Consider the following 27646-nt stretch of genomic DNA (forward strand, 5'->3'; position numbering starts at 1 on the left):
TAAATTTAAGAAAGTTGAAATCATATCAAGCATCTTTTCTGACCACAACACTAATGAGATTAGAAATAAATTACAGGGAAAAAAAATAAAAAACACAAACACATGGAGGCTAAACAATACGTTACTAAATAACCAAGACATCACTGAAGAAATCAAAGAGGCAATCAAAAAATACATAGAGACAAATGACAACAAAAACACGATGACCTAAAACCTATGGGATGCAGCAAAAGCAGTTCTAAGAGGAAAGTTTATAGCAATACAATCCTACCTCAAGAAACAAAAGAAATCTCAAATAAACTATCTAACCTTACACCTAAAGGAACTAGAGAAAGAAAAACAAACAAAACCCAAAGTTAGTAGAAGGAAAGAAATCATAAGGATCAGAGCAGAAATAAATGAAATAGAAACAAAGAAAACAATAGCAAAGATCAGTAAAACTAAAAGCTGGTTCTTTGAGAAAATAAACGAAATTGATAAACCTTTAGCCAGACCCATCAAGAAAAAGAGGGAGAGGACTCAAATCAATAAAATTAGAAATGAAAAAAAGAAGAAGATAATGTATGCTGTTCCCCAACAAATTTTTAATCAATAGTTTTATTAACCACTGATGATTCTTGCCTGAATTAATTATTATTATGGTAGTCAAAAAATGGTGATTTCCTAACTTTATTATTTCTTCTATAGTTATTAGCATTCTACATAAGAGAACTTTCTCTTTTTCCCCATTATTAATTATTTAATTTAGGTATTTTGGATGATCTTTATGGACTTATGATTTTCTTTTTTAATTCAATGTGTTATACTCCATTTCTGTCATTATTCATTTTAGTAATCAACTTGTCTAGATTTGGCTGGTGTGATCACTTTTAAACTGGCTTTGGTGTCCTTTTGACATGCCATCATTAGTTCTAGGTTTTCTAAATTTTGTGTTATTGTTGTGTTTATGTTTAGTACTTTTTACTTTCCAGTCCAACAAAATGTTTCAGACTTACCTTTTACTTTACCTGCTCATGGAATCAGCCATTTCTCAAAAAAAACCCCACAAAAACCTAGCTCTTTTTTGTAGGAAATGGCATTTAGAAAACAAAGTCTGAGCACCAGGTGTGCTTTTTGCTTCTGGGATATCATTACATCTAGCCTCCTTTAATGGGCAGAGAAAGAAAAATAAATTTGTTCAGAAAACATCATAAATTTATATCAGATGCTTCTAATTACTATTTACCATCATAAGATTTTTCCTCTCCTTACCTCATTCCATGATTGTACCTTACCCTTCTTTCACAAGGATAACGTTGTTTCACAACATCAGTGTGTTTTATTCACTTGCCCATTACTCACACACCAAATAGTTTCAGAATTCAACTGACAATAAGCCTCCTAAGTGAAGTTCAAAATTTCTTTACAATTCTATCTTTAGAATATATTCTGAGGGTAAGTAGTCAGAGTACTATGTTTCTCCCATATTTTTTTGAAGCAAATTCAATGCATTAAATCATTTCAACTGTAACGACTTAAATACGGCATGACCACAATGCCATTTATCACACTTAAAAATTAATAATTATTGGATTAATATTCCATCTATTTCAGGTCTTAAATTGACTCATAAATATCATAAATGCTTTTTTGTTTCTTTATTATACAATTTCTTTGCTTGAACCAGAAGTGAAATCTATTGCAATTGGTTGATCCCTCTTAGTTCTCTTCTGATTTATATGTTTTCCCCCATTTTTTTGTTTGTTTTCTTTCCATTTTTATATTTAAGAAACCAGGTCATTTGTCTTATAGAGTTTGCTCCATATTTTCTTTGTAGTATAATTTAGCAGGTTTCTCTGTCCTCTTTATTTCTGTAAACTGGTAGTTGGATTTAGAGGTTTGGTTAGATTCAGACTCATTGGCAAAGGAGGGTTTTCTTTCCTTTTCTTTTGAGAGTAGAGGTTTACAGAACTACTTTGTGGTAATATTTTGTTTTCCCATCAGGAAGCACATTCATCTGATTGTCTTTTTGTGTGTGTGATGTTACCAGCCATTGATGCTCAATGCCTAGATGCATTAATTCATTAGCCTTGCAAACAGAACCCTGGGACACTGTTACAGACACATTTATAGGGACACTGTTACAGACACACATCCATTCAGACACGTTTCTAAAACAGACATATTTCAGGCCAACTCCTGTCTTTCCTTTAACAACCTCTTTGTTTCATTGTTACTTGTTTTTGGACCTCTTTTGTTTTAAACTTCTCTTTTTTTCTGTATGAAAACATGATGTGTATAATACAAAGTGGTGGTCCAAACTTATAGTAACAACCTTCCAAAGGGAACACAATTATTTTAGAGGAGGAGAGACAAGAATGAAGAGGGAAGAAACATTTATAAGAGATAAAAGAGGTCACAGAAAAAGGTGTATATGAGCTCAGTATACATTTAAATCAAATTCTGCCCAGAGAACATTCATACCTTGAATGTGACTTTTTTTTTTTTTTTGCGGTACGCGGGCCTCTCGCCGTCGCGGCCCCTCCCGCTGCGGAGCACAGGCTCCGGACGCGCAGGCTCAGCGGCCATGGCGGCATGTGGGATCTTCCCGGACCGGGGCACGAACCCGCATCCCCTGCACCGGCAGGCGGACTGTCAACCACTGCACCACCAGGGAAGCCCGAATGTGACTTTTTAGAACTATGAAACATTCGAAGCTTGAAAAATTAGAACATGAAGAAGAAAAACTTTAAAATGCCCCTCGTTTTAAAGTTTTCTGAATGAAAAGGATAAAAACACATCAAGATTCCCTCGTGTGTCTTTAAAAACATGGGATTTGAGTGGGAGAAGGAGCAATTTGAGTTTTTTGTTTTGTTTCTTTTCTTCATGAAGCGTGTATTTTAGCTTAAACCAGTTCACCAGTGCCATTACATTGTGGGGTCAGGCTGCACAATTTCGTGCCATTTGACCTAACAACTTGGCGACTTCTGAGTGACAGCAATAATATGCTGACTCCTGGAATGAGTGTTCTAATGTCTGTCACAACATGAAAGGTATTCATTTAACAGAGACACAACAGAATCAGATAAACAAGGCATGTGTATCTGATTGATTGCAAGGGTTGTGGAGGGAGGTTTCCTCTCATTCAATTAAAGATAAAAAATATTTACACCAAGTAAAATTTAAAACATGCTGTGATTGTTTGCTTTCATCCCATAGTGTGGAGGTTAGGGAGAGGGGTATTTTTGTTTTTTAAGACCTTATTGAGATATAGTTCACATAGTATACAATTCACAGACTTAAAGTGTCCAATTCAGTGTTGTTTAGTATATTGGTAGGGTTATGCAACCATCACCACAATCTAATTTTAGAACATTTTCGTCTCTCCTAAAACTAACACTATACCCATTAGCTGTCACTTCCCATTCTCTGTACCCCCTACCCTCACTCAGCCCCAACCAACCACTAATCTACTTTGTCTATAGATTTGCCCCTCATGGGCACTTACCTTTTAAAAGCCATTCATAACCTGTCACACTGAAATTTTTTTACTTTATTTTTGTACATTATTTAAAAACAAGTACAATAGAATAGAACCCTCAAAAACATGAAAGGGTCTCAAAAAATTGTAGCAGGATATCCCACAAAAATATTGTTGAAGCCAATAGCATCTGATGGCTTAAATAAATAATTGCCAAGCAGTGAAGCTGTGGGAAAGAAGACAGATTACAGTGTCACTTAAGAAAGTCAGATGCTAATGATTTTAAATATAAACTTGAAACAGGCTTGAGTTACGGAAGCTTTTCTTGCTCTAAGAACGGCAATATTTGCAACCAGGAATATTTGCAAATTCAGATTCTAACTTCACTGCTCACCAACTGTGTGACTCTGGGCAAGTAACAGAAGATTTGTAAACTTTAGTTTCCTCATCTGTAATATGAGAATAATGATGGTACCAACCTCATGAAGTTAGTGTGGAGATTCGCATATGCAGAGCCTTTAGAACCAAGCCTGGCACATAATAAGTGCTCAGCAAATGTTACTTGTTGTCTTTACCATTTTTGTTCATAAGAACTCAATAATCCAGGTCAAATTCCACAATGGAATTCTTAGATATGCCAACTTTCCACTTGCCACGTGTGATTGGTATTTTCAAAATCTCTGCTCAAAGAAGTTTTCTGCCATGAAGACAATGGATTGGAATTTAAGATACTGTAATGTAGAGGAAAATAGCACTGATCAAGTACGATTAATAGAGCTGTAGGTTAGCCTTCAGTTGCTTTAGAACGATGTGTTCCATGAATAGTAAAAGTGCTGATTTATTATTCTCACCTAACACTCGTGTAACAGATTTTTCTTTTCTAAATTAAAAGAAAAAATCAACAGCAATGAAAACAAAGCTTATATAATGGTATTACACATGTCTAACAAAATAAAGAATAGATTAGAGCACCATACACCACATATAACCTCTTCTAGTTGAAATGTTTAACTAAGACCTTAAATGTGTGACTTTTAAATCTGTGCGTGTGAAGGGAAGTTGTGATTTGGTTTTGTGTCCATAAATGTAAGGCAATGTGACCACCAACGAATGATTCCATTACCTTTTCTTTAACTCCAGTACAAAGTGGCTTTCGGTAATAGACTGATATGTTAGATAATTTTATTTTTGAGGAATTATTATGCATTTTCTGTTCTTTTAAAAAGTGTGGTGCTAAATATTATGATGTCCCAATCAGATGACTCATGATACACAACATTTTCATACTCGGGAAATGTTAACACATTACAGTCCTTGCTTTGAAAAGATAAAAGAATGAATCACAAACAACACATTTTCATTTTCCTTTGACCCCAAGAGACAATTTAAACGATGTGGTTTGCATGCAGCCCCATATGGCTCTCAAAGGCCTCCACATTGTGCATTCATGTCTACATTTTAACCCCAGGCTTTATTCCTCCTGGCATTGTTTTGTATTTGCATGAAAATATGTAAGTGTTTTTTTTTTGCATGACAAGCCATCCGTAACGTTGAAGTTAAATGTCTAACATATCTTGCAATATCACGTGTCATTAATTCTTACATGATATTTTTTTTCTTTTATTTTCAGTTACTGAAGTTAAATATGCTTGAAATGTAAAAGTGGCATGAAACTGGAGTGATGCAAGAATATTTAATGTTCCTTTAAGGACTTACCATTTTTTAACTGGGAAAATTTGGGGGGTAGTTCCCAGCCTTGTCTTTGGACACCAATCCCTCAATTACAAATTATGATAAAAGTATATTGAACACAAGGGCTGTCAGCAGAGTAATAAATTCTGAAGTGATACTTCTTTTTTTCCCTGAGAATGTGTTTCTGGTTCTTGAATATGAAGTACAAAATGTGTCCCCTAATTTCAGGATTTATTAAATATTTGATTTATTGGTTTTCTTAAAGCCTTCTTAATGGTACATAAAATTAAGCTCAACTGACTTTGGTGAAATTTCCTAGTAACTAAAAAAGTAATGAATTACTGAATGACAGCGCCAATATTTTAATACTTTAATATTTCCTAAATGAACATGACTACCAAAATGGATATTAGATATAGGAGTGCGTGAGTATACAAAGAAAATAAGTTATTTATACCATTTTGTCAAGCATCAAATTCATAAGAGCACATAACTGATTCCCGCCAATGGGCCAAAATATCCAAACAAGTGCTGTTTTTTCCAAGTAGTCAACTTGCTCGCTCTGCATTTATTCCTATCAGCTGTCATTGCTAAAACCGTTTTAGAATACCCCTTGTCAAATTACCTTCAGTCTTTGGCACACTAATACCTGTGTGGTAACAAATCTTGTTTCTTGGAGAGAGACCCTCAGAGCCACGTTAGTCAAGTAAGCTGGCAAAACATGTTTTTAAAATGATACGTCAATATGAAATTACCAAGACTTGCAGGGCTTATAGCCTATAAAATGATTAAGAACAGGTTTCCCAAAGAAGAACCCCAGATAGCATTTACATAACAGCAACAGTGGGAATAAGTGATTTTTTCTTAAGAAGTCTTTTAGGCAAGCATCTGATATTCACTTGAATGAATAAGTTCTGATACAGGTATTCTGTTATGTCTATCTATTATTTTAAATTCCACCTCATTTAAGCTAATGGAGTGGTTTACATTTTTAAGGACAGCGCTTCTTCCATTATTTCTTGTCATATCAGAATATAGATAAATGGCCGTTATATCTCCCTTGCTTGAGTGAATATCAAGTTAATACCTCTTTAGCAGCAATTTTAATAGATTTTGGTTGATGGTGCCTTGACTGTCACCAGCTAGCTCTGTGATATTGGCAAGGGACTCAGCCTCTCTGTGCCTCTGGCCCCCTGTCTACAAGTGAGGGCTTAGAGCTCAATTATCTTTAAAATCTCTTTTGAATGAAAATATAATACTGTAATTATCATATATCTGTGTGGGAACTAAATCATCATATATCATAAATCCACACACATCTCTGAGGTTTTAACTAAATTCAAGCCGAAGTAACTCAAATTCCAGTTTTTTAAAAAGACATCTAGACACTGATGTGTCTAGCATCTCTAGTAAAGTCTTTTCTACCTGATGATAATGATGATTATAAAGATGAATTTGTATAGCACTTTATGTTTATACTGCCTTACATGAGTCTCACAACCTAAGAGCTGCTGTCATCATCCTCAGTATGCAGATGAAGTAGATACTGAGGTTCAAAGAGATTCAGTTACCTGTCTAAGGTGATGAACTAGCAAGTTACAGAGCCGGACAGAGGGTCTTCTACCTCCAATTTAATATTCATTTCCCCCGTCGTCATTTACCTGCCTTTTAATTAGGAGACAGTTTTTCCAAAGTGTCATTTTTCAGAATTTACACTCCTGGAAACTAAAATCTGCCTTTAGGGACCCTCCCGCACCCCTTTAGACTATCCACTTGCGTCACTACAGCTCTCTCTGCTTTTACAAACTAGTTGTTTTGTCAGCATGAGTGTGACAACAATTAGACGTCCCCTGTTTTTGCCCCATGCCTTTTCTCCTTCACAGTCATTCAATGACAAGCGTAAAAAGAGCTTCATCTTTTCACGAAAATTCCCATTCTACAAGAACAAGGAGCAGAGTGAGCAGGAAACCAGTGATCCTGAACGTAAGTAGATTCTCGAAGAGAATGTCACCTGCAACACAAGAGAAAAAAATCCTTCACGGGCAACACGCATGATGTAGGCTCCCCCACGCCACACGCCTAGGCAAACAAACACGGCAGGCAGGCAGGTCAGGGCTTACTACTGTGACCAGTGTTTGGCTGCAGTCTGGATCCTTCCCTGGATGGAGCTCTTCTTTGCAGAACGCATTGGAGAGGGACCTGAGGAATCAGGGACTTTGCTTCCAAACAGCATTTGTCTGTGACCAGGACTGGGTCTGGTTCGCGTTTTCTATCATGCAACTCTCCAAGGGCTCGAGACAAATTCTTTTCTGGACAGAAATATTAGATTCCATTGCCACGTATATTGTTTTGGAATGCTAGCTAACTGGGAGTGATTAAATTCCCTTTATTGATTACTAGCATTTGTTCACTCTTTCCCTCCCAGCAGACATTAAGCACTTCCTTACTGAGCAGTGAGCTTGTATTGGGTGGATGCTCAGACTAAGAATTGGCCATGAAACTTGGAGGGGATCATCGCTCTCAGTGGTACGTTGCTGTGGCAGTACTGACAGTGGGCCAAAATGACATCTGCTGACTCTTTCTCTTTTTCGTAACAATCTTCTGCTTAAACCTTTCGAGTTGCCTTACAAATCCTTGAGTCTCAGTCCAGGGAGTTGGGAATGAAAGTTGTTTCAGAAGAAGAGAGCATGGGATCCAGATTGCTCAGGCAACACGGTCTGTCATGGTAGTATCCATTTCAACTCCACTGACTTCTTCCTTCCTCTTCCGTGGCTGTTCTCCCTCTCTCATTGCTCTCTCTGGGGACTTCCATGCAGGACATCCCCGGATTAGGTGACGACGGTTATGGAACAAAGACTCTGAGTAAGTTCCCAGGAATGGTCACTGTAACTTTTCTTTTCTTTTTCTTTCCTTTTGAGTTTCGCTTTTGTTCCTTTTCTCGAGGGCCTTTCACTCCTAGCATGCACAAGATACTGAGTTTTATTTGTTACCTAGCTGTGAATGCTCCTACAAAGCAATTTTCAGCCGTTTTGTTCTGCATGTCAGCATTTAAAAGCAAAGTGTCTCAGGCACTGTAACTTCCGTTGCAGTTCACACCTTCCCTTTCTGACCGCGTGCTGTGACCAGCATGGTCCTGGTGCCGCCGTGGCATCCCTTGCTCTGCCGCCTGATACCTCCCAGGGAGCAAGAAACCATGTTGAAAGAAAGGGCGAGTTAAATGCTGTAGAACAGGAAAGCAGAAATGTATTTTATATTCTTTCTTCTGGCTTTTCCCCCAGACATACTTAATGACCTTGCCAAATTCCATAATTGGGTTGTACTTTGCTATTGGTAAAGGAGCTGTGTTATAGTCAAAAGGAACATGCATTCTCAAAAAGTAAATATTAAGCTATTTGATCTTCCATGAATAATTCTTTGCTATTAACTTTGACTGATTTTTTTTTCTGACTTGCGGTGATCCTGCTTGAAATGTTTGTATGATAAAGTTTTAGATATGTTTATTAATATGTTTTTCTATCAGTGATTTATTAGCTGCATTGCATAACCATATCTTCATTTTACGGTTTAGAGTGGAAAGAAAAATATATTAAACTTTAAAATTTTCTAGTTATTAATGCCTTTACTCTGTGTCCCATTGCACTAATAAAAAATAATAATTCTGTGTATTAATATACTATACTATGATTTTTCTTTCTTTAATATTAACTCCATTGTGTAGGCATCAATGAACTAAGAACAGTTTTGTGTCTTTTGCAGCTGTATCACATGTTCATTTTTGTTTGTTTTCTTTTTGTTTTAATTTAACAGCTATGGGCAATATTTTTAGAAGCTGTTCATTTCATTTCTATAAAACAAAATAACATTGAGCTGGACTTTGTTTTCAAGAGCTGGTTATATAACCCTGCGTAATGATACCTGTCATCCTTCAAATTGTTAATTTGGACTCTTTTTTTAGATATGTATCTTTAGAAAACAAAATCTGATCAAGAGTAACTACTGATCTCCTTAAAGATGAAAACTTTATCTTTAAGTCTCTGTATGGAATATGTCATGAAATTTTTCCTGAATTGGTGGCTGAAATTCAAATGTTGATTTCAAAAGTATCTGGATAGCATCAAGTACCACCCGAGAGAATTTCTTAAATTTTCAGTGGGGGTGGGGAGCATTTTAATATATTGTTAATATGAACATCACTAAAAAGTAGTTGCTATTGGAGAGTCAAAAATATGTTATGCCTTTTTATATCTAGAATGATGCCCTTTTAAATCCAAAGATTTGTTTACTCTTTAAAAATTGAACAGATTTCACTAGGTAAAGTTATTTGCCAGTTAACACTACTGGTAGCCATAATTCGGACTTTAGCTGGAACATATTTTTAATTTCTTTTTACCTACAAAATAGAAAAATTCTGTTAAACACTATCTTGATGTTAAGAGAGATTGGTCGTTAAATAAAACACTGCATGGTTCTAAATTTCTATAGTGTAGCTTCACTCTAAATTATATTAAAAGTAAAAACAAAACAAAAATAAACCTGTCATCTTCAAGTCAAGGTACTTGTGATAATCACACACGTGAAGATATGCCATTGTTGGGTATGTGCTTAGACTTTCTTTTCAGTAACAAAAAACAAATATGCACTAATTCATCCACACTTCTTTCCCTAGTGCCTCTTTGCACTTGTAACATATGTACCTAAATTAATAATGCAGTTCTGGTCAAACACCCACACAAAGAGAAATGATTCAGGTGAATTTAACCCATGCTTTGATTTTCATTAGTTTCATGCTCTGAAATTAATCCATCTAGGATGTGTTAACTAACACAATTGTGGGAGTCCTTTCACAATGTTCACATGTATCACATCATCACACAGTACACTTTAAAATATATTACAATTTTATTTGTCAGTTATATCTTAATAAAGCTAAAAAATGAAAACTAATCTGTCCAAGAATCTATAATAGCAAATACATTTTAAAGCACTTTTTTTAACTGTTAGAGAATAATGTTCTATATTCTTTTCCTTTTTTCTAAAGATGTACAACAGTTGTCACTTTTTAAAAAGCTGAATTTATTGCTAATGAGCTTCAGAAATCAAATAGTCACATATTCTTCATTCAATTAGCCTGATATGCAAAGAAGTTAGTAAGTTGATGAATTTATCTTCTATAGCTTAGTAAATAGTACAGATGAAACGAAGTGATTTTGGAAATAAAGCCCTAATTCTGGCACATAACCAATACATCCCTGTTATGCTAGTTAAACTGTGTTTTTATGAAAAAAAGGTTCGAAATATCACCGTATACTTGTGCAGTCATTCAACATGAATTAAAAACATACTTCGTGGCAGAACCTGTGCTTAGTATCAGACCATTTATCTTCTGCCTGTTCCACTCCTCCAGAACCTAATAGCTATCCAAGCAAGAATCTTAAAATAAAAACAAGGAAATATTGAACTGACTCATAAAACATTTTTCAGTGACTCATTTCTTCCTCCAAGATTTCCTACACACTCACTGAAGCAGGAAAGTTCTTCAACAATCCCTTTCATCTTGTGAATTAGTTTAGGAAGTATTTAAATAGAAATAAAATTCAAGGGATTCCAGGGATCAATTGGCAATTTGAAATGCAATATTCCTGCAAGATACCTAAAGGCAAAATAGAGCAACAAAAAGCCTGCAGAAAACAGTCCCTGCATACCAGAATCTCTTGAATTTATAGTCAAGAACATCCAGTTGAGAGACGTTGACCTTTGTAACAAGAATCTGGAAAATCAGAGCAACATGAATGGGTCAGAGTATTCATAAAAAGAAAAGTGCTTAGATGGACATTATGCATTTTTTATAATTAAACGTAGTTTACTGTTTGCTACAAAAGAAGATACAGCAATCAAGTAGTAGCTTCCTGGAAAAGAGAGATAAAGTTTTCATCTTCATCTTATCTGAATTTTCTAAATGCGTCTCCTCTACGGCCTCTTACTTGCCTTTCGCTCACATTTCTAGTAGCCTTGCATGGTATTCCTTTAAGTTCTGGCTGCTCTCCAATGCTTGGTATCTCTTTAATTTGCTGTGCTGTTCTTGCAGAACATGTTTCTTCTAATGCCAGCGATAGCGAAAGTAGCTACCGTAAGTTATTGCTTTGGTTTGTGATTCTTTTCTTTGCAGTTGCCCCTTTGCCTGTGGTGTGCATTTCAGATTTTTGCTGTCGTTGTTTTTCAATTGCTGCCCTTTATCATCCTCATCCAAAGCAAATGGCTTGAAATGAAATCATCATCTGATGTGGAAAGATACCAAAGACACTAGGGCGGTGGGTGGACTCATGTGATTTGTGCGAGAGGTAGCAGTCTTGCTAATAAATGACTCCAACCTCAGTTGGCTGTGGCCTGATGATGCAATTTTCCTAGAGAAGGTGGGGGTAAAGTTCAACTTGGTGGATTCTGACATTCTGCCCTCCAAAATAATTTAAACTCCCTGCAGGAAGGTTGAAAAGTTGTCATGGTTTTATTTTCCTTCTCATTTTGCCTTTTCCTTTCTGTTCCTGGCTCCCCTTTACAAGAGAAATCCTGATAAATTACAGTGTTCCTTTTAAATGGAGCATGAACCTTATATGATTAATATTTTGAGGTAGATACTATGTTATATCTAACTTTAAATTTTGATGGTTGGGAAGAGATGAAAAAGTTTCATCCTCTAATGTTGAAGGAGCTCACATTTTGTTTAAAAGTGAACAAATCTTGGATCAGAAAGCTTAAGTGAAAAGGTAGGTAACTATTTAAAACTTATTTCTGGTGTTTGTTTGGTCACCTCAAGCCATTTGCTTAGTGATATAAAAATATTCACCAAATGCCAAGCACATCCTTTTTATCTGTTCTTGTGGTTTCTTACCACTTACAGGTTTTTGGTGACTAACATAGGTACATGTTATTACTGGGATCCTTACAATTTCTGTAATGTTTATTTATACGCCTTAATGAAATGGGTTACTCAAAAAGCAATTGCTGAGGATATTAGAAAACGGCAGGCCCAATACATATGACCCTCAGCTACCAAGATAGAAATTGGTTGGAGGTTTCTGTTTTGGGGTTTTTTAGTTTTGTTTTTGTTTTTTGTCTTTTTGCTTGTATTAATTGAAAACAAGAGAAGAATAGAATAGCTTTTATTTTTGTTTTTTTCCATTACAGCATGGTAATTTACAAAACCATGCCTTTTTTGAGGTGGAACGTCAAATAGTGTTCTTGAAGTGTGACAAATTCAATCTGGATCTTGAGAAAGGCTTTGGATAATCAGATTGGTAGAAAAATAGAAAAAAAAGCACAAAAGAGGAAAGCTGACAGATGGAGGAGGAAGATGAAACACACCACAGAACGAAATGAAGAAGAGTTGTAATGAGATGCCTTTGATCAACCAAATAACGTTAGAACCCCCTCATTTCCTTCCTCAACAGAATAAGTCCTGCTGATGAAAGGAATTAAAGTATTCTCGTTCTTAACGTGATCTTTAACATTTGTACATTCTTCCTACTTTTATACTTTTATGATTATCCCAAGTTGGGAAAATATTTGCCTTCCCCCATCTCTTCATTTGGTTTTAAAACAAAGAAACCTGGCTGGTTAAGAAGTGACCAAAGGTTATCTTCCCTGCGCCTGAAGTACCCTCAATTTAGTATAAGGAAAATATAACTTATTTGTTGGGATTCATGGAGACCCTTGGCCCTAATTTCTTTGGCATCAGTTTTCAGTTTTTAAGTGTTGTGCTTCCATCCTGTAGATACAGGTAGAGAAAGGAAAAACATCAAATCTTGTTCTTTCAATCCCTTTTATGGAAAGTATATAGGAACTACCTTTTCCTTCAGAAATCTTTTTTTAGAGTATTTCAGAAGCCCTTCTCTTCTCCTTCAGAGATGGGAATGTTCTTCCCAGAATCATTAAGTTATAAAAATTGCACCAGGGCTTTCAGCTGTTTGACAGGTTTTTGATTGCAATGCTCCAAGATGAAATCAATAATTCTTTTCACCCTCAAATAGTAAGTACACATAAATGTTTATTGAGTGAATAAAGGAAACACTTGCAAACAGCTTGAATTATCTATGAGAAGAGAGAAGAGTTGGAACTGGACTCTAGGATATTACTAGAGAAAATGTGGAGTCTAATAATCTATATTGGCTTGGGTCTCATCTGAGAATACAGAAGGTTAGCCATTCAAATTGTTTCCTTTACAAATGAACAAAAGTAGGAAGAGCCTTTGTCATAGCTTAGAAGGGAAAACAGGATATTTCTTTCTCCAGGATAGAAATATGAGGAATAACACAGGAATATTCTTTACTTCATTCATCATCCACTCTATGTCATACTCTCTCACAGGCACCTTAAGACCCAATATGAATCTCAATGAACTCTGGAACTCAGCACACGTATAGGGAGAGAGAGAGAGATCAATACATTAAAAAAGCACAGAGTGTGGCTGTTTCTAGAATAAAAGTCTGGCCCAAGAATAGTGGGGCTTCAGAGATGATTTCAAAGACGAAGGGGCCTTTGAGCTGAGCTTTGGAAAGATGAGGCACTTGCCAGCTCAGTAAGTTGAAGAAGAAACGTTCTCGGAAGGGCAGTGGCCTGACAAAAGACAGAGGCTTGGGACAGACACGGTTTCATGAAAGTGCCATTTTGAAATCAAACCAGACTGGATTTTTCTACTGAATTCCTGGCTTTTGCTGTAATTATGACTAACTTCTATGTTTTGTGGATAGCAGTATAGACAAATACAAAAAAAGACCTCTTTTCACTAATGTTCAGGTGTTATTTTTTACTCTTAGAACCATTCCATGTCCACTCAGGGACAAAATGGCTAAAATAATAGTCAGTGGTTAGAAAGAAGAGCCCAGGCCCGTGTGTTTCACAGCTCCAGAGGGCACCATTCACACTGCATTCTGGAGTTACAGATTGTGCCAACCTTACTTGAAAGCCTCATTTATTTTCTGAGATACACACACATACACATGAATTTACACTAACCTCAGTTTCTAATAAGTAGCTCAGACCTTTGCTGCACCATCTCAAGAATTATAGAATAATTATTTTTTCCGAAGTCCAAGTATATTGAGCACCAGCTAAAATGCAGTTAGTTACAATGCACATTGTCTAATTATGCAAGATGCCATCTCAAACCTTGCAAATCTCTACAAGCTGAAGACCTGCCTTCCTTAAAGCCCAGTGAAGCTCTTTATGTCATTATGGGTATGGGGGAGCTGATGATTATCCTCCTAACCCATTGGTGCTCATCAGTTAAGTAGGATTTTCAAAACAAGGATCTTGAAGAAATGATCTGAGTGAAATTGAGATACTGAAATGAGGAGACCCCAGACTTTCCCTCTGGAATCAGTCAAAATGGTGCCCGTATTCTTCTCCTTTCTCCACTCTTCTCAAGTTTTGCCCTTATATTTCCTCTAGTTCTTTAGTCCTTACAAAGCAATTTTATTACATCTATTATTATCTCATTTGATTTCTGCAACAAAATTATGAGATATACCTTATATTAGTACCCCGTTTTGCAGATGAGGAAGCTGAAGTTCCAAAGAGCTCTACACCTCACTAATACGATGGCACTGCAAGTCCAGTCAGGATAGTTTAATTCTGAAACTTACACATTTTCACTCTTCCCTGTAGTTTGTAATCCAAGCCTCTTCATGTTTTATCTAGTACATTTCAACCATTTCATACTGCCTATCAAGTTAATACAAGCAGCAATATTTATATAGCATTAACTATGTACTAAGCCTGATTTTAAGGGCACCGGGTATAGTAACAGATCTTCTGAAGATCCTTTGAAGACACTGAATCACTAATTCACCATGTGACCTTGAAGAAATCCCTGAACGTTTTTGAACCTCAGTTCTCTCCTATGTAAAATGACTAGCTTGGATTAGAACAGAGATATAAGAAACAGATTTTAATCAAGATTGCCCTTTGACCAACTGGTAGTAGCTGCCTGAAGAATTGTATTGAAAAGTATTGAGGCCAAGTGAGGCTCAGCAGTAATTCGGGCAATGATCGATTTGTGATGCATGTCGAGCGTTCGGAAGGGGGAGTGACATCATCATGTGCTGCAGACTTTCCATCTGTAAACCACATGAACTCCAAACCCTTTCTTAGCGCTAACATTCTGTGGCTCTAGGAACCCAGTTAATTCTTCATAATTTATCCAGTGCAGACACTAAACACTACACTTAGAACATTTAATGTCCTGCCACTGGTCTTCACTTCCCTCCTCTCTCTTTTCTAGTTTTGAAAAAGTTCTAAAAAAGAACAACTTGTTTTTCCTTATCATGAGGGCATATTTGGGTCTTACTCCAAATCCCTCTTACTGTGACTTGCTAACAGTTTAAAGATGGTGTTCGTGGAGTTGGTTACAGCGGTGTCTGCCAAGTCTCTGCCAACCACAGGCATCCACCCCCAGTACTGTGCCGCTCTCCCCTTTCCAGCCATGCAGTTGCCAAAACAAGACCAAGTAATTGTTCATACCCTTGTGTCGGCTGTTATTTCTGAGTGCCGACACCTCCTGAGCAAAAGATAGAAAAACTACTAAGGATGACTATTTTATGGAGATGACACAGCAGCATTTAAAAAAAAAAAAAGAGTTGGCGTTTGCAGATGGAGCACCTTATGCCCTGTCCGTGACTGTGACCCAGGTTCAGCTCCTTTCTCTGCCACCCACCGTTTGTTCATTTGTAAGTTCTGGCCCTATATCCCAGCCTCCACAGAGAATTCTACATCTCTGGCCTTTTTGAGACAGTGCCATATACTCAACAAGACGTCAAAAAAGGTGTCGTTTTGAATGTTGACTCTACTACTTACTAACTGAGGAAACAGGCCCCGTCTCTGAGCCTCAGCTTCTTCATCTGTAAGGTGGAGATCATCAGAGCACCTACCTCAAAATAAATGGCTGTGAAAAATAGGAGGCAATGGCTGTGAAAGCCTTTTATAGCCTGTAAAGTGCTATGCAGGCATGAATTATCTTTCTTTCATTGCTGTGGCTTTTTTATTTCTCCCCCTCGTAACCTCCCTCCCACTACCCCTAGGGCTTTTCATTCTTGAACATGAAAGTGAAAATTGGTTTCAGGTGCTGAGTTCACAGTTGTTATGTAATACCAGCCGCCATAGCATCCCTGCAGGCTTCCTTACATAGTGCCTGATTGTCACAGGGTCTTCAGAATTGGGATGGGCCTTGACATAAGGGATGCTGTCACTGCTGTCTGCCAGTCTCACTGCTCTGAACAAGAACCAGTGCTTTTTGTAGGTTAGAAGTAAACCAAAAAGCAATGGATAAATGAAGAACTGCAGAACTCTGTTCTAACAAAGTCAGTCAAAGCTATGTTGCTTTGTCCTAGTTTTCTGAATCACACATTGTAGTTACTGACACCAAATATTTTATTTAAGGTTTGCCTTTAGAATGTCCCATCAGAATGATTTGCAAGGCCATTGTAAAGAGATTCCCATGGGAACACGAGGTGTTCTATTTATTTAGAGAAAACCACACTTCCCAAAATGAAAGCATATAGACAGAAACACAAAGCAGAACCTGTCTTTGGCGTCTTTTCTCATCCTGTCTCCTACCACTAGAATCAGAATGCAAATTCATTGTCCTCTTTCTTTATGTTAAGTACTGGGGACACAGTGGTGACTGTGGTATGGGATTCCCAGTCTGGTGCAGAGGCATAAGTATCACCTGATATTTAAAACCTCTGTTATCTATCCCATGGTCAGGATTCTCCTACCACATATTAATCGTTCCATGGAGATTTCTCTGGACGTTAGTCTAACATTGCAGTATTAGTCTACCATGCTTCTGTCTCTAAAGCTGTGCTTTTTTTCCCCAACCATTTTTACACTTATCCTCTGAATTCCTATGACCTCTGCATATCTCAGCCTTTACATAACTAGAGCTTAGCAATCAATCACCTTTATTATTTTTTGGCCCAGCCTCTGTAAATTTTAGTCGTTTCATTTTTTTTTTTTAAGGGAATCACTTTTTCCTGAATAAAAAAAAAAAGTCATGAATCTGATTCCTCACATACCAAACCCCTGCCCTGGTGTGGGAAGGTCCCCTGAACACTTTTGGAGCAGCCGTGAGTAGGTTCCACTTAGAAGAAGCACCAATGCCTGTTCTCCGTGACTTTAGGAGGTAGCCTAGTGGTGCCATTCTGAGAGTGGGCCCTGCTTGAGGTGAGATGTGGCGCAGGCCCGGGGCCACTTCTCACACTTGAAAAAGTGACACCCTCATTCCCCCCCCACCCCCACCCCAGGGAAGACAGCTGTAATTCACAGCTTTACCCATATATCGCTTAATTTCCCAAAATCAGTTGTCATTATCAAAACTGTCTGTAATACTAACTCCTTTTATGAAATTAACTCACCCAAGGCTGTGACTTCTGAAGCACATGGCTTTGACAGACTGTGAATGTGTTTCAGGGGCTATGAGGAGATAAAGCAGTGAGACTCATTGCCGTTTGGTTTCAGGAAACAGTACCACGTATTACACTCCTCCTCTATAGAAAAGCATACAAAAAGCCCTTTTCAACAGCCCTGAACAATTTCCCCACCAAAAGATAATTGGTCCTGGGCCTATGCAAATAAAAGAATAGAGCCTTCGGGATTTGCAGCTGAATCAGACTAATCTCGTGCCTAGTTCATCAACTGGGCAAAATAGATGATTAAAAAAATAATTGCCTGAAACCAATTTACTTTTCATGGTTATGTGTTGACTTGAGGCTCATCGTGAATCGGAAGGCTTATAGCAAATGACACTAGAGGGGGCTGACCCTTATGCTACATTGTCTTCCTTCCTTCTCTTTTCAAAGTTTCAAGGCTAGATTTAGCAGCAATTAGAACCAGTGATATAGGGTCCTCCTCAATTTTTTTATCTTCTTAATTGACCCAGCGTTTTCTTGATGAATTAACAGAGTAAAATCCTCCGAGCCCTGTAGTGTGTGCTGATGAAGTTTTTGTCTCGTAAATGAAACAAGCAGACATTTGCTTTTGAACGTTCTTCTTTGGGAAATAAAATGGAAGATGAAATAAAAGGTCCAGAAATTCTGGTAATGTAGCAGTAAACTATTGGAAGGACCCTCTCCTTGAACTCAGTGGGTTCCTTTTAAGTAGGAATGCTGGATATGAGGCCATAGTGCTGCATTTCTCAGTGTCAGACGGAAGGCGGTCTCTTAGATGGCCAGCCTCCAGTTGTTCCTTAGACTTATGACCTTCGATCACCTGACACTGTAATACTGCTAAACAGCTTTATGGGGGTGAAGGGATTTGGGGAATAGTTCAAGGAGGGAGAGAGCAGGGAAATTAACCCTGAAGTGGGTCTGTTTCCTGGGTTGCAGAGCAGGACTTGTAGCTGTGGTTTGTGATTGGTTGTTAGTCCACCGTAATTTTCCTTTTTTCTCTTCTCAGGAGGACAGGAAGACTTCATTCTTTCTTATGAGCCTGTCACAAGACAGGAAAGTAAGTTTCCCAGCATGCTTTGGTTCCTGATTGACACCATTACAGAAGGGAAGAGTGAAGGACTAAGGAAAATAAACTCCTTAATAGTCAGCAGTTCCCAGGCCAGACCGTGCTCTCTCTTTGGCCCTGTGACCAAGCAAACAGCTTCCCTGCTGAATGTGGGCAATGACAGCTCCCAAGAGAATGGAACTGCCCTCCAGATGGGAACGAGCACATCCAAATCATAAAGAGCCCCACCTGCAGGATCGATGCATAAAATCTCCATGCAGATTGACATCCACTCAGTATTAAGAAGGGCTTTTTAACAGACCTGTTGTAAGGTATAAGCTACCTTCTAGGCTGCTCCGAAGCCTGGGAGGAATTTATACAGAGGCTAATGGCGTCAGAGGAGGAATTGTACCAAATGAACTTTAGAGTTCCTTGTAACCCCATGATCACAAAGGAATTGGGAAAATCCAAGCAGAGTATAGAGAGTATTTTGAGCTAAGGAAAAGAAATTACAAAAACATAAGGTGTGGGCTTCGCTGGTGGCGCAGTGGTTGAGAGTTGCCTGCCGATGCAGGGGACACCGGATCGTGCCCTGGTTCCCACATGCCGCGGAGTGGCTGGGCCCGTGAGCCATGGCCGCTGAGCCTGTGCGTCCGGAGCCTGTGCTCTGCAACGGGAGAGGCCACAACAGTGAGAGGCCCGCATACCGCAAAAAACCCCAAAAAATCAAAACATAAGGTGTCATTACTGCAGATGATTACTTTTTAAAGTCATTGCCTAAACAATGGTCAAATAGCTACTTTTTCTCCCATTCAATTGACTAAATTCAGTAGTTGTTTTGACATTGTGTAGGCATAACTGTAGAGTAAGCAAAACCTCTCCAAATGTTTCTTTTCATTGACAGACACTGCAGTTGTTTTTCCCTGCAGAAAGTAGACTCAGCCAACACACTGTGTTAAACATCAATTTCCCTATGCAGGGCTGTATGGGCAGTTCATCCACCGAAGTAATACCCTTACCAGTTCTTGGTGTTTGGCAGTTTTGCCTTAAGACCACAGTGGTTTCCAAGTCTTTCTCCTCATCTGCATCTTCCTTTCCATTTCTGCAGTAAACTATACCCGGCCAGTGATTATCCTGGGCCCCATGAAGGATCGGATCAATGATGACTTGATATCAGAATTCCCTGACAAATTTGGCTCCTGTGTGCCTCGTAAGTATCTAAACAAAGCTTGTCTCTTTTTGAGATGATAAAATGTAATTCTCTTCCTCCAGTAGTCTCTCCAGTGATTCAGATACCATCAGTTACCTAGTTTCCAGGCATCTCATTTAATTTTCCCCGCCGAACACGTTTCATCTACGCTGCCATGTGTTGTTCTCTATTTAGTGAGTAAATGATGTGGTCCCCTAGAGGGCAGGATGAATCCTTTCTTTGTATCTCCCACAGCATTTAAAATAGCGTAGGTTTGTTTGTTTTATTTTTAAAAAGGGACCTCCCTGGTGGTCCAGTGGTAATGAATCCGCCTTATGATGCAGGGGATGCGGGTTCCATCCCTGGTCAGGGAACTAAGATCCCACATACCACGGGGCAACTAAGCCCGCGTGCCACAAACTACAGAGCCCACGCACCCTGGAGCCTGCGCACCACAACCAGAGAAGAGAAAAACCTGCAGGCCACAACTAGAGAGAAGCCCACGCACTACAGCAAAGAGCCCACGCGCTGCAACGAAAGATCCCGCATGCTGCAGCTAAGACCCGATGCAGCCAAAAATAGATAAATAATATATATTTTTTAATAAATAAAATAGCATAGGATTATTGATAGGCATCGGTATGTTCTTATTGATTGATGGAAATGCCACTGAAGCATTTTTTCCCATAGAATAACATTACCGAACCAGGTTCACTGAGATGCCGAGGTTTGCAACAAAGAAAGGGTTAATTCACGAGGCAGCCAAGTGAAGAGATTGGAGAACGAATCTCAGACTCTCAGACTCGCTGCCTCCTCAAAGGCGAAGGCGAGAAACGGGATATTTGTGGGACGAAGGAGCAGGGTGGTCTGAGGTGTGGGGAGCATGGGGAAGGGTGATTGGAAATAAGAAAAAGGTGAGGTAAATGTCATTCTGTGCAGGTGCAGGTAAGCTACAGGCTTCCTCATGGCAAGCATGTTCAGAAAATCACAGCATTAGCATGTTCTGAGGGTGGAGTTTGGGACCCCCTGATGTCAGGTCACCAAGTGGACATTGGCACTTGCCCAGTTGGAGGGTCGGTGGTCTTAACCAGCTCAAGCTCGAACTGGACGCAGCTGACTCTGAGTTCCTGAAAAACAGTTCAGGCAAACACATCGTTTGGGTTGTGTGACGCTTGGAGGACCTGCAAGGTTTTTTTGTAACAACACAGTGAGCTCAATCAGTGAAGGCAGGTTGCAGGTTTAATGGATCTAACTGGTGATCACCCTCAGTTACAAGAAAAGAGATCAGAAACAAAGCCATCTATTAAAATCACCTCAGGATGACTTAGGACCGTGTGTCATTGCAAAACAAAATAGCCTTTCCCAAGTTTTTCACAGCCTCAGGAGTTGGGAAGATGCAGACAAGAAGGATTATAAAATTTTAACCCACCCTCCTGGCCACTGCAAACTTTAATCTGCTTTCTTGTCATTATGGACAATCATCAGGTCTCCTGGTCCCTCTGGTACACTCAGGGCTACATGCCTGTAAGAGGCTATCTGCTCTCCTTCCTCCCATTTGCCACCCACCCACTCACCACTTCCATCTCTACTCCCACTGTGTCACATAAAAATACATAGAGGCCTTCTGTGTACATAGACAAACCCACCAGGGAATTTTAATTTATTAGATCATCGAGCTCTTAAATCTGATCTCAACAGATATTTCTTTCTCACTCTGCAGTTTTTAAGCTTTATGCTCTGAAAGTGTCTCTTACATTTCAAGACTGCAAATGTCTCCCGGAATACAGAAGAACAGCAAGAATTGCATGTGTGCAGTACATGGGCAGGAGGGAACTAGGACGACTGTGCTATCTCATGAAACTGTTCCCAGCAAGGGTTCTGGGAAGAGACCTTGCCACAGAGCATACCCTGAGAGAGACTCCAGATAGAAATGATCAGGTCAAACCCTAGGCCATTTGTCACAGCTCCCAGCTTGTTCCTCCACTTTTGAAAGAAAAAAAAATCCTTTAACACCATTTTTACTTCCCCTCCACCTTGCATAGTCTCCTCTTTCTCTTTTTATAATTAATAGCACTATTTTATGAAAATCAATACATGTTCATTGTACAAAACATGGAAAATGATAAAAAGTTAAACAAGAAAATAAAAATACAGAATCCCACAAGGTACCCAGAAGTAACATCGCTGCTAATATTTTCATAGATTTCTACCTATTCTTTCTTTTCATGCATTTTCTCCCATGATTATGCACACATTAGATAGATAGATAGATGTTTTTTGCTTAATATCATTTAAAATTTTATAACTATTTTAAATGATTATTATATCATAATTAATACTTTCTCACTTACTGGTATTTTGGGTTTTCTCTACTTTTCAATATTATGAATTATAACTCAAATACAATTATAATTATGTGTTATAATTATTTATAATTTATAAATTAATGTAGTGAATATCTTTAAGGATAAAACTTCATCCAAAGTTTTGATTTTTTTTTTTTTTTTGCGGTACACGGGCCTCTCACTGTTGTGGCCTCTCCCGTTGTGGAGCAGAGGCTCCGGCCATGGCTCACGGGCCCAGCCGCTCCGCGACATGTGGGATCTTCCCGGACCGGGGCACAAACCCGCATCTCCTGCATCGGCAGGCGGACTCTCAACCACTGCGCCACCAGGGAAGCCCCAAAGTTTTGATAATTTTTAAAGATGGATTTCTAGAAAAATATCTGGGTAAAAGATCAAAAATATTTTAACATTTTTTTAATGTTAAGGATAAATTATATTTAACCCAATATATCCAGAACAATACCATTTCAATTGTAATCAGTATAAAAATTATTGAGGTATTTCATAATTTTTGGTAGTAAGTCTTGGAAATCCAGTGTGTATTGTACATGTATGGACCAGCCCCATTTTAAGTGCTCTTGAATGGGGCTGCTGGTGACCACACTGAGCAATGCAGGTATAGAATGTATCTTACTCCCTCCTGTATTCTTTCTTTTTAATACAATTTTTAAAGATTACTTTCCATTTACAGTTATTACAAAATTATTGGCTATATTCCCAGTGTTGTACAATACATCCTTGAGCCTATCTTACACCCAGTAGTTTGTACCTCCCACCCCCTCACCCCTAATATTGCCCCTCCCCCCCATAACCACTAGTTTGTTCTCTGTATCTGTGAGTTTGCTTCTTTTTTGTTACATTCACTAGTTTGTTGTATTTCTTAGATTCCACATATAAGTGATATCATGCGACATTTATCTTAACGTTTTTTTTTTATTTATAACGTTAAATTATTTTCCCTTCTCTTCTTACCAAAAAGTTTAACCATTTCTATCTATGGTTAGAGTTGGTGACTTTTAGTCCCTCCTTAACTGTGACCGTCTCATTTTACATCTTTTAAAATCCCCGGATATATTTATACTGCATGTCCATTTTTTAATATGAGACATTTTTTTACTTCTTTGCTTGTCCCATAATCTTTTATCATGTGCTAGACATAGTGATGCTACATTATTGGGCATCTGGATTTTGTTATCTTCCTTTATAGAATATTAAGTTTTTGTTCTGGCAGGTAATAATTTACTGACAAATCAGCTTCTTCCAGTTTTGACTTGGTTTTAGGGTTTGTGAAGGTGGGTCTAGAGTAAGTTGAGAGTAACCTCATAACATGCGGCCCTTCTGGCGTCTCAACCAAATGCACAGTCTGGCTGAACTTCAGAGTCTCCTAGCACTACATGACCTCTAGACACTCTCCATTTGGAAATGAAAATGGAGTAAATGCGGAGTCCCTTCGTGTTGCTCTTAAGTATTACAGCCCAACACTGCCTGTTGTCTGATTCCTGAAAATATATTTCCATATATTTTATCTAGTTTTATAGTCTTTACAGTCTTTACTATGTCATGGTCCTTCATATTACATATTTTTATATATCTACGCTGAGGGTGTAAAAATATATGTGTAAAGGAAGTTTATGAGTATAAAGTTACCTTATTTTCATCTTTTTTGTTTTATAAAGATACTACGAGGCCAAAGCGTGACTACGAGGTGGATGGCAGAGACTATCACTTTGTCATTTCCAGAGAACAGATGGAGAAAGACATCCAAGAGCACAAGTTTATAGAAGCCGGCCAGTACAATGACAACTTGTATGGAACCAGTGTGCAGTCTGTGAGATTTGTAGCAGAAAGGGTATGTTCCCCAATCATCTTACGTCTCTCCTGAAGAAGGTTCCCAGGTGGCAAACTGCATTTTTTTGGTCATTACTCTTTCCTGATTTCAGCTGTAAATTTTGATTAAATATTCCTTTTAAGACCTCTAAGCAGAGATTCCCTTTAGAGCAAGATCATTAATCTTTATTCTAATCTCAATAAAGACTGACCTGGTGGGGAGAGGAGGAAAGGTAGCTATAAACCTGAAGGCAATTAACAGCTTGAAGCTTATGGAGATTCACTTTATCCTTGACTCACTTCTCTTTGGCCACAACATTGAATTTACTTTAAAAACTTTGTCACTCTTCGTTGTTTAGATCAGGGTCCTCAGTTCTTTTTGTTAGCAGGAGTTAACTTTTCATCTCCCTGAAAACTCGAGATCCTCCTGGTGGAGGGGTAGATAGACGGGGAGGACTGCCTGGCCTGTTGCTGGCAGACATTTTAACTCAGAGGAGGTGTAGATGCTGTGATTCTCCTCCTCCTGATGATTTCATGGGCGTGGAAATGAGAAGAACGTTCAAGAGAGAATAGGATAGGAAAGCACTTCAGTGTACCTTTAAGATCTGCCTAAGGAAAGATCCTAATCTCCTATGAACACAGAGAACCAATTTCATAGAAGAAAAAAAAGAGTTAAGAGGCAATCATATTTGTTGGATTGACTGGATTTGACACAACCTTTTCCCCCCCTTTTAATGTATTGGTGAAAAAGATTAAACAAGAAATGTTCCTGTCTGTCTGAGAATACAGTAAGAAGGTGGTCTGCTTTCTTCTCTCTGGAAAGCTGGCTTCTTTGAGCTATATCATACTGTTTCGAATCAGCTTCCCGGATAATGGCATCTATTCTCGTAGACACAACCTTTGTTACCTCGAACTGTTCTGGCCAGTGAATAATCAAACTGCATTTAGACATTTTATATAACTGCTGCATTTCACACATAGCAAACTTGGAATTTATGTAAGTGGTAAAGGCTTGAGCCACCTTAGTGTGTTTCTCCTATAAAAGCTCAAGTACTCACTGGACTCTCTTCATTTTTACATGGATATTCTGGATGAGTTTTTATCCCCTTTTATTGATTTAGGACTATTTCTATTTGCATAGTATGCTTTTTCTCTTCTTTTGTAAAGCTCTTTAGCCTCGGGGTAATGAAGCCATTTCCCTCCAGGAGGCAGAATATGATGTGAGGCAAATGTGTCTGTTTTTCCAGAAATACTTTATAAAGCAGCTCCTTGCTCTGAGCACTCATTGCAGTGGAAAGCAAGTTAAATGAGGTGTGCTATAGTGTAATAGGGTTTTTATTTGTTAAGAAACAAGATATTTAAACACTATGCAAGCCTATCTCTCAACATTTAAGATAAAATATTTAAGGTAACTCTTTGTGTCTGTCCTTGCTTTATACTAGACTGAGCATATCGAAGGCAGGATACATATAAACGCTCAGCAGATGTTTATGGGATTGTTCTAAACTCACATTACCATTCTTCCAGATTTAACGTTGGTCAGGGTGAGACAATAAGGTATCTATTTATCTCAACCAATAAGACTTGGGTTTGAGACTTTGGGCAAGTTAGTATTTTTAAGCCTTAGTCTTTTCTTCCGTAAAATGCAGTTGATAATATGTACCTCATAGGTAGGGAATTTCTTCTTTGACAATTTGGGAATTTCTTTTTGACAGTTGTTTTCAGATATGGTTTATGAGCATTTCATGAGGGTGGACTCAGTCATATTACATATGGCTACACAGCTTCCTTGTGCAGAGCATCAGGTACTTATTTAAGGAAATAAAGTTAACTGAGATAACACAAGTAAAATATCTATCCCAGTGACAGACGCTTAGTAAAGGAGTAAGAAATATAAATTATTGCAAACATTTGGTTATGACCCTGTATATCAACTTTTGTTTATGCTTTGCAGTGATTCTTTTTCAAAATTTGAAATCCAGTATCTTTTACCTCCCTCTAAAACATACTTACTTCTTTTTTTTCCTTTTGGTTTGATTATGATCATTCTTCCTGGATTAACTCCATATTTTTCTTCTCTTTCTTCCAGGGCAAACACTGTATACTTGACGTATCAGGAAATGCTATCAAGCGGTTACAAGTTGCCCAGCTCTATCCCATTGCCATCTTCATTAAACCCAAGTCTCTGGAACCTCTGATGTAAGTGGAGGACAGCGGCGGCCTTCATCCAGCCCCCTGTTCCGTACGACAGAGCAAATTGTTAACAGCTCTTTGTCATAAATGCTTGCAAATGGGAACTGCCATTGTTGATTTTTTTTTTTAAGAATTCCCTTTTTTAATGATAGGTGAAAGTTCTTTTGAACCACTAGAGACATAATGTCAATAATTCCATAAAATGTCTTCACTAATGTTTCTTGATTTTTGTTTTCATTTCACAAGTTGTTTTTGTGTGTGTGATATTTTCATTTTGTCTTGCAGTTTTGAAGGTAGGTTGGTTTGGTTTGTTTTTGTTTTATCTTGCTTTGCTTTCCAAATGATAGGAAGCAATCATCTTTAAATTATCTCTTACTTTGGAGAGCAGTTCCACTAGTAAATTTTTTTAAATGTGTGGGTTTTCATAGAGGGAGCAAACAATATTTTAGACTCTTTGCATTGGCATTTCACGTTGTTATAGCATAGAATTCTCATGTTTCTTAATTAAAACCTCATGTTATGTAGACCACTATCCTTAATAGGGCGTTTTCTTAGTGGCCTTTCAGTAAAACATCTACAAGCTTAACCAAAACCTCCAGACCTGTGTACATTTATAAACAAGGGGAAAATGCATGACTTGGATTTTTTTGTTCTTTTTATCTTTAAGCGAATGTGTAAAATATCTTCCTGCAAAAATCAGTAAACAAAATGGGCAGATATTCATGATCTGGCTGTAAAGTAACAATATTTTTTGTGCCAATTTGATACAAATTGGTGGCATTATTTTGTAGACCACTCTCATACAAAAGTGACGCTGCAGTAGCCATAAAAGTAGCAGAGCAAAAAGGCTAAGAGCAGGGACTTGAAAATTAATCAGGCTAGGTTTGGTTCTTTCCTTTGCCACTGTTCAGTTATGTGAGCTCAGGCAATTTGCTTAACATCTGTAAGATTTAGTTCCTCACCTCTAAACTAAGCACATTGATGATGCAGACCTCATAGAGCTAGTGTCAAGGTTAAACAGCGTCTTGAATGTAGAGTTCTCCATATGGTCTTTGGCATATAATAAGCACTCACTAAATGGTAGCTATTATTACTATAAAAGATTTCAAGTTACTTTATTGTAAGAGGAATAAGACTATTTTATCATTACAAACCATGTAAACAGTGCCATTTCCAAGAGGCCACAAGAGATGACACCAGTGTGTCCATTGTAAGAGCTTTGCCCAAATATGCCTCCATTTGGGCCTCAAGACATTAGAGCATTTGGCAGGGTTCAGAAGTGAACCACAGAGTACTAGAAAACAGTGTTTATGGAAAGACCAAAGAAAATGAAATCATTCATCCCAGAGGAGAAAGCAGTTACCTGTAGAGGATATCGACCAATTATTCGGCACCTTCTCTAGAAGGAAGAAGCGACAGTAGCTGGAATTGCAGTCTAAGAGAATTAAGTTAAAT

The 27646-nt window shown here is 38.1% G+C and overlaps 1 protein-coding gene across 8 annotated transcripts in view; it reads left to right on the forward strand.

The window, feature by feature from the left end:
- The window catches only part of DLG2 (discs large MAGUK scaffold protein 2), a 2041254-nt gene that overhangs the window by 2003366 nt on the left and 10242 nt on the right, over positions 1-27646 (forward strand). For all 8 annotated transcript variants that reach the window (XM_073808350.1, XM_019948680.3, XM_019948679.3 and 5 more), the window contains 5 exons: positions 7036-7135; positions 18599-18649; positions 19746-19847; positions 23848-24020; positions 26088-26197. In XM_073808350.1, coding sequence (XP_073664451.1) covers positions 7036-7135; positions 18599-18649; positions 19746-19847; positions 23848-24020; positions 26088-26197 — 536 coding nt within the window. The remainder of the gene's footprint in view (positions 1-7035; positions 7136-18598; positions 18650-19745; positions 19848-23847; positions 24021-26087; positions 26198-27646) is intronic.

Source organism: Tursiops truncatus, chromosome 8 (genome assembly GCF_011762595.2).
Source record: "Tursiops truncatus isolate mTurTru1 chromosome 8, mTurTru1.mat.Y, whole genome shotgun sequence".
Taxonomy (NCBI): Eukaryota; Metazoa; Chordata; class Mammalia; order Artiodactyla; family Delphinidae; genus Tursiops; species Tursiops truncatus.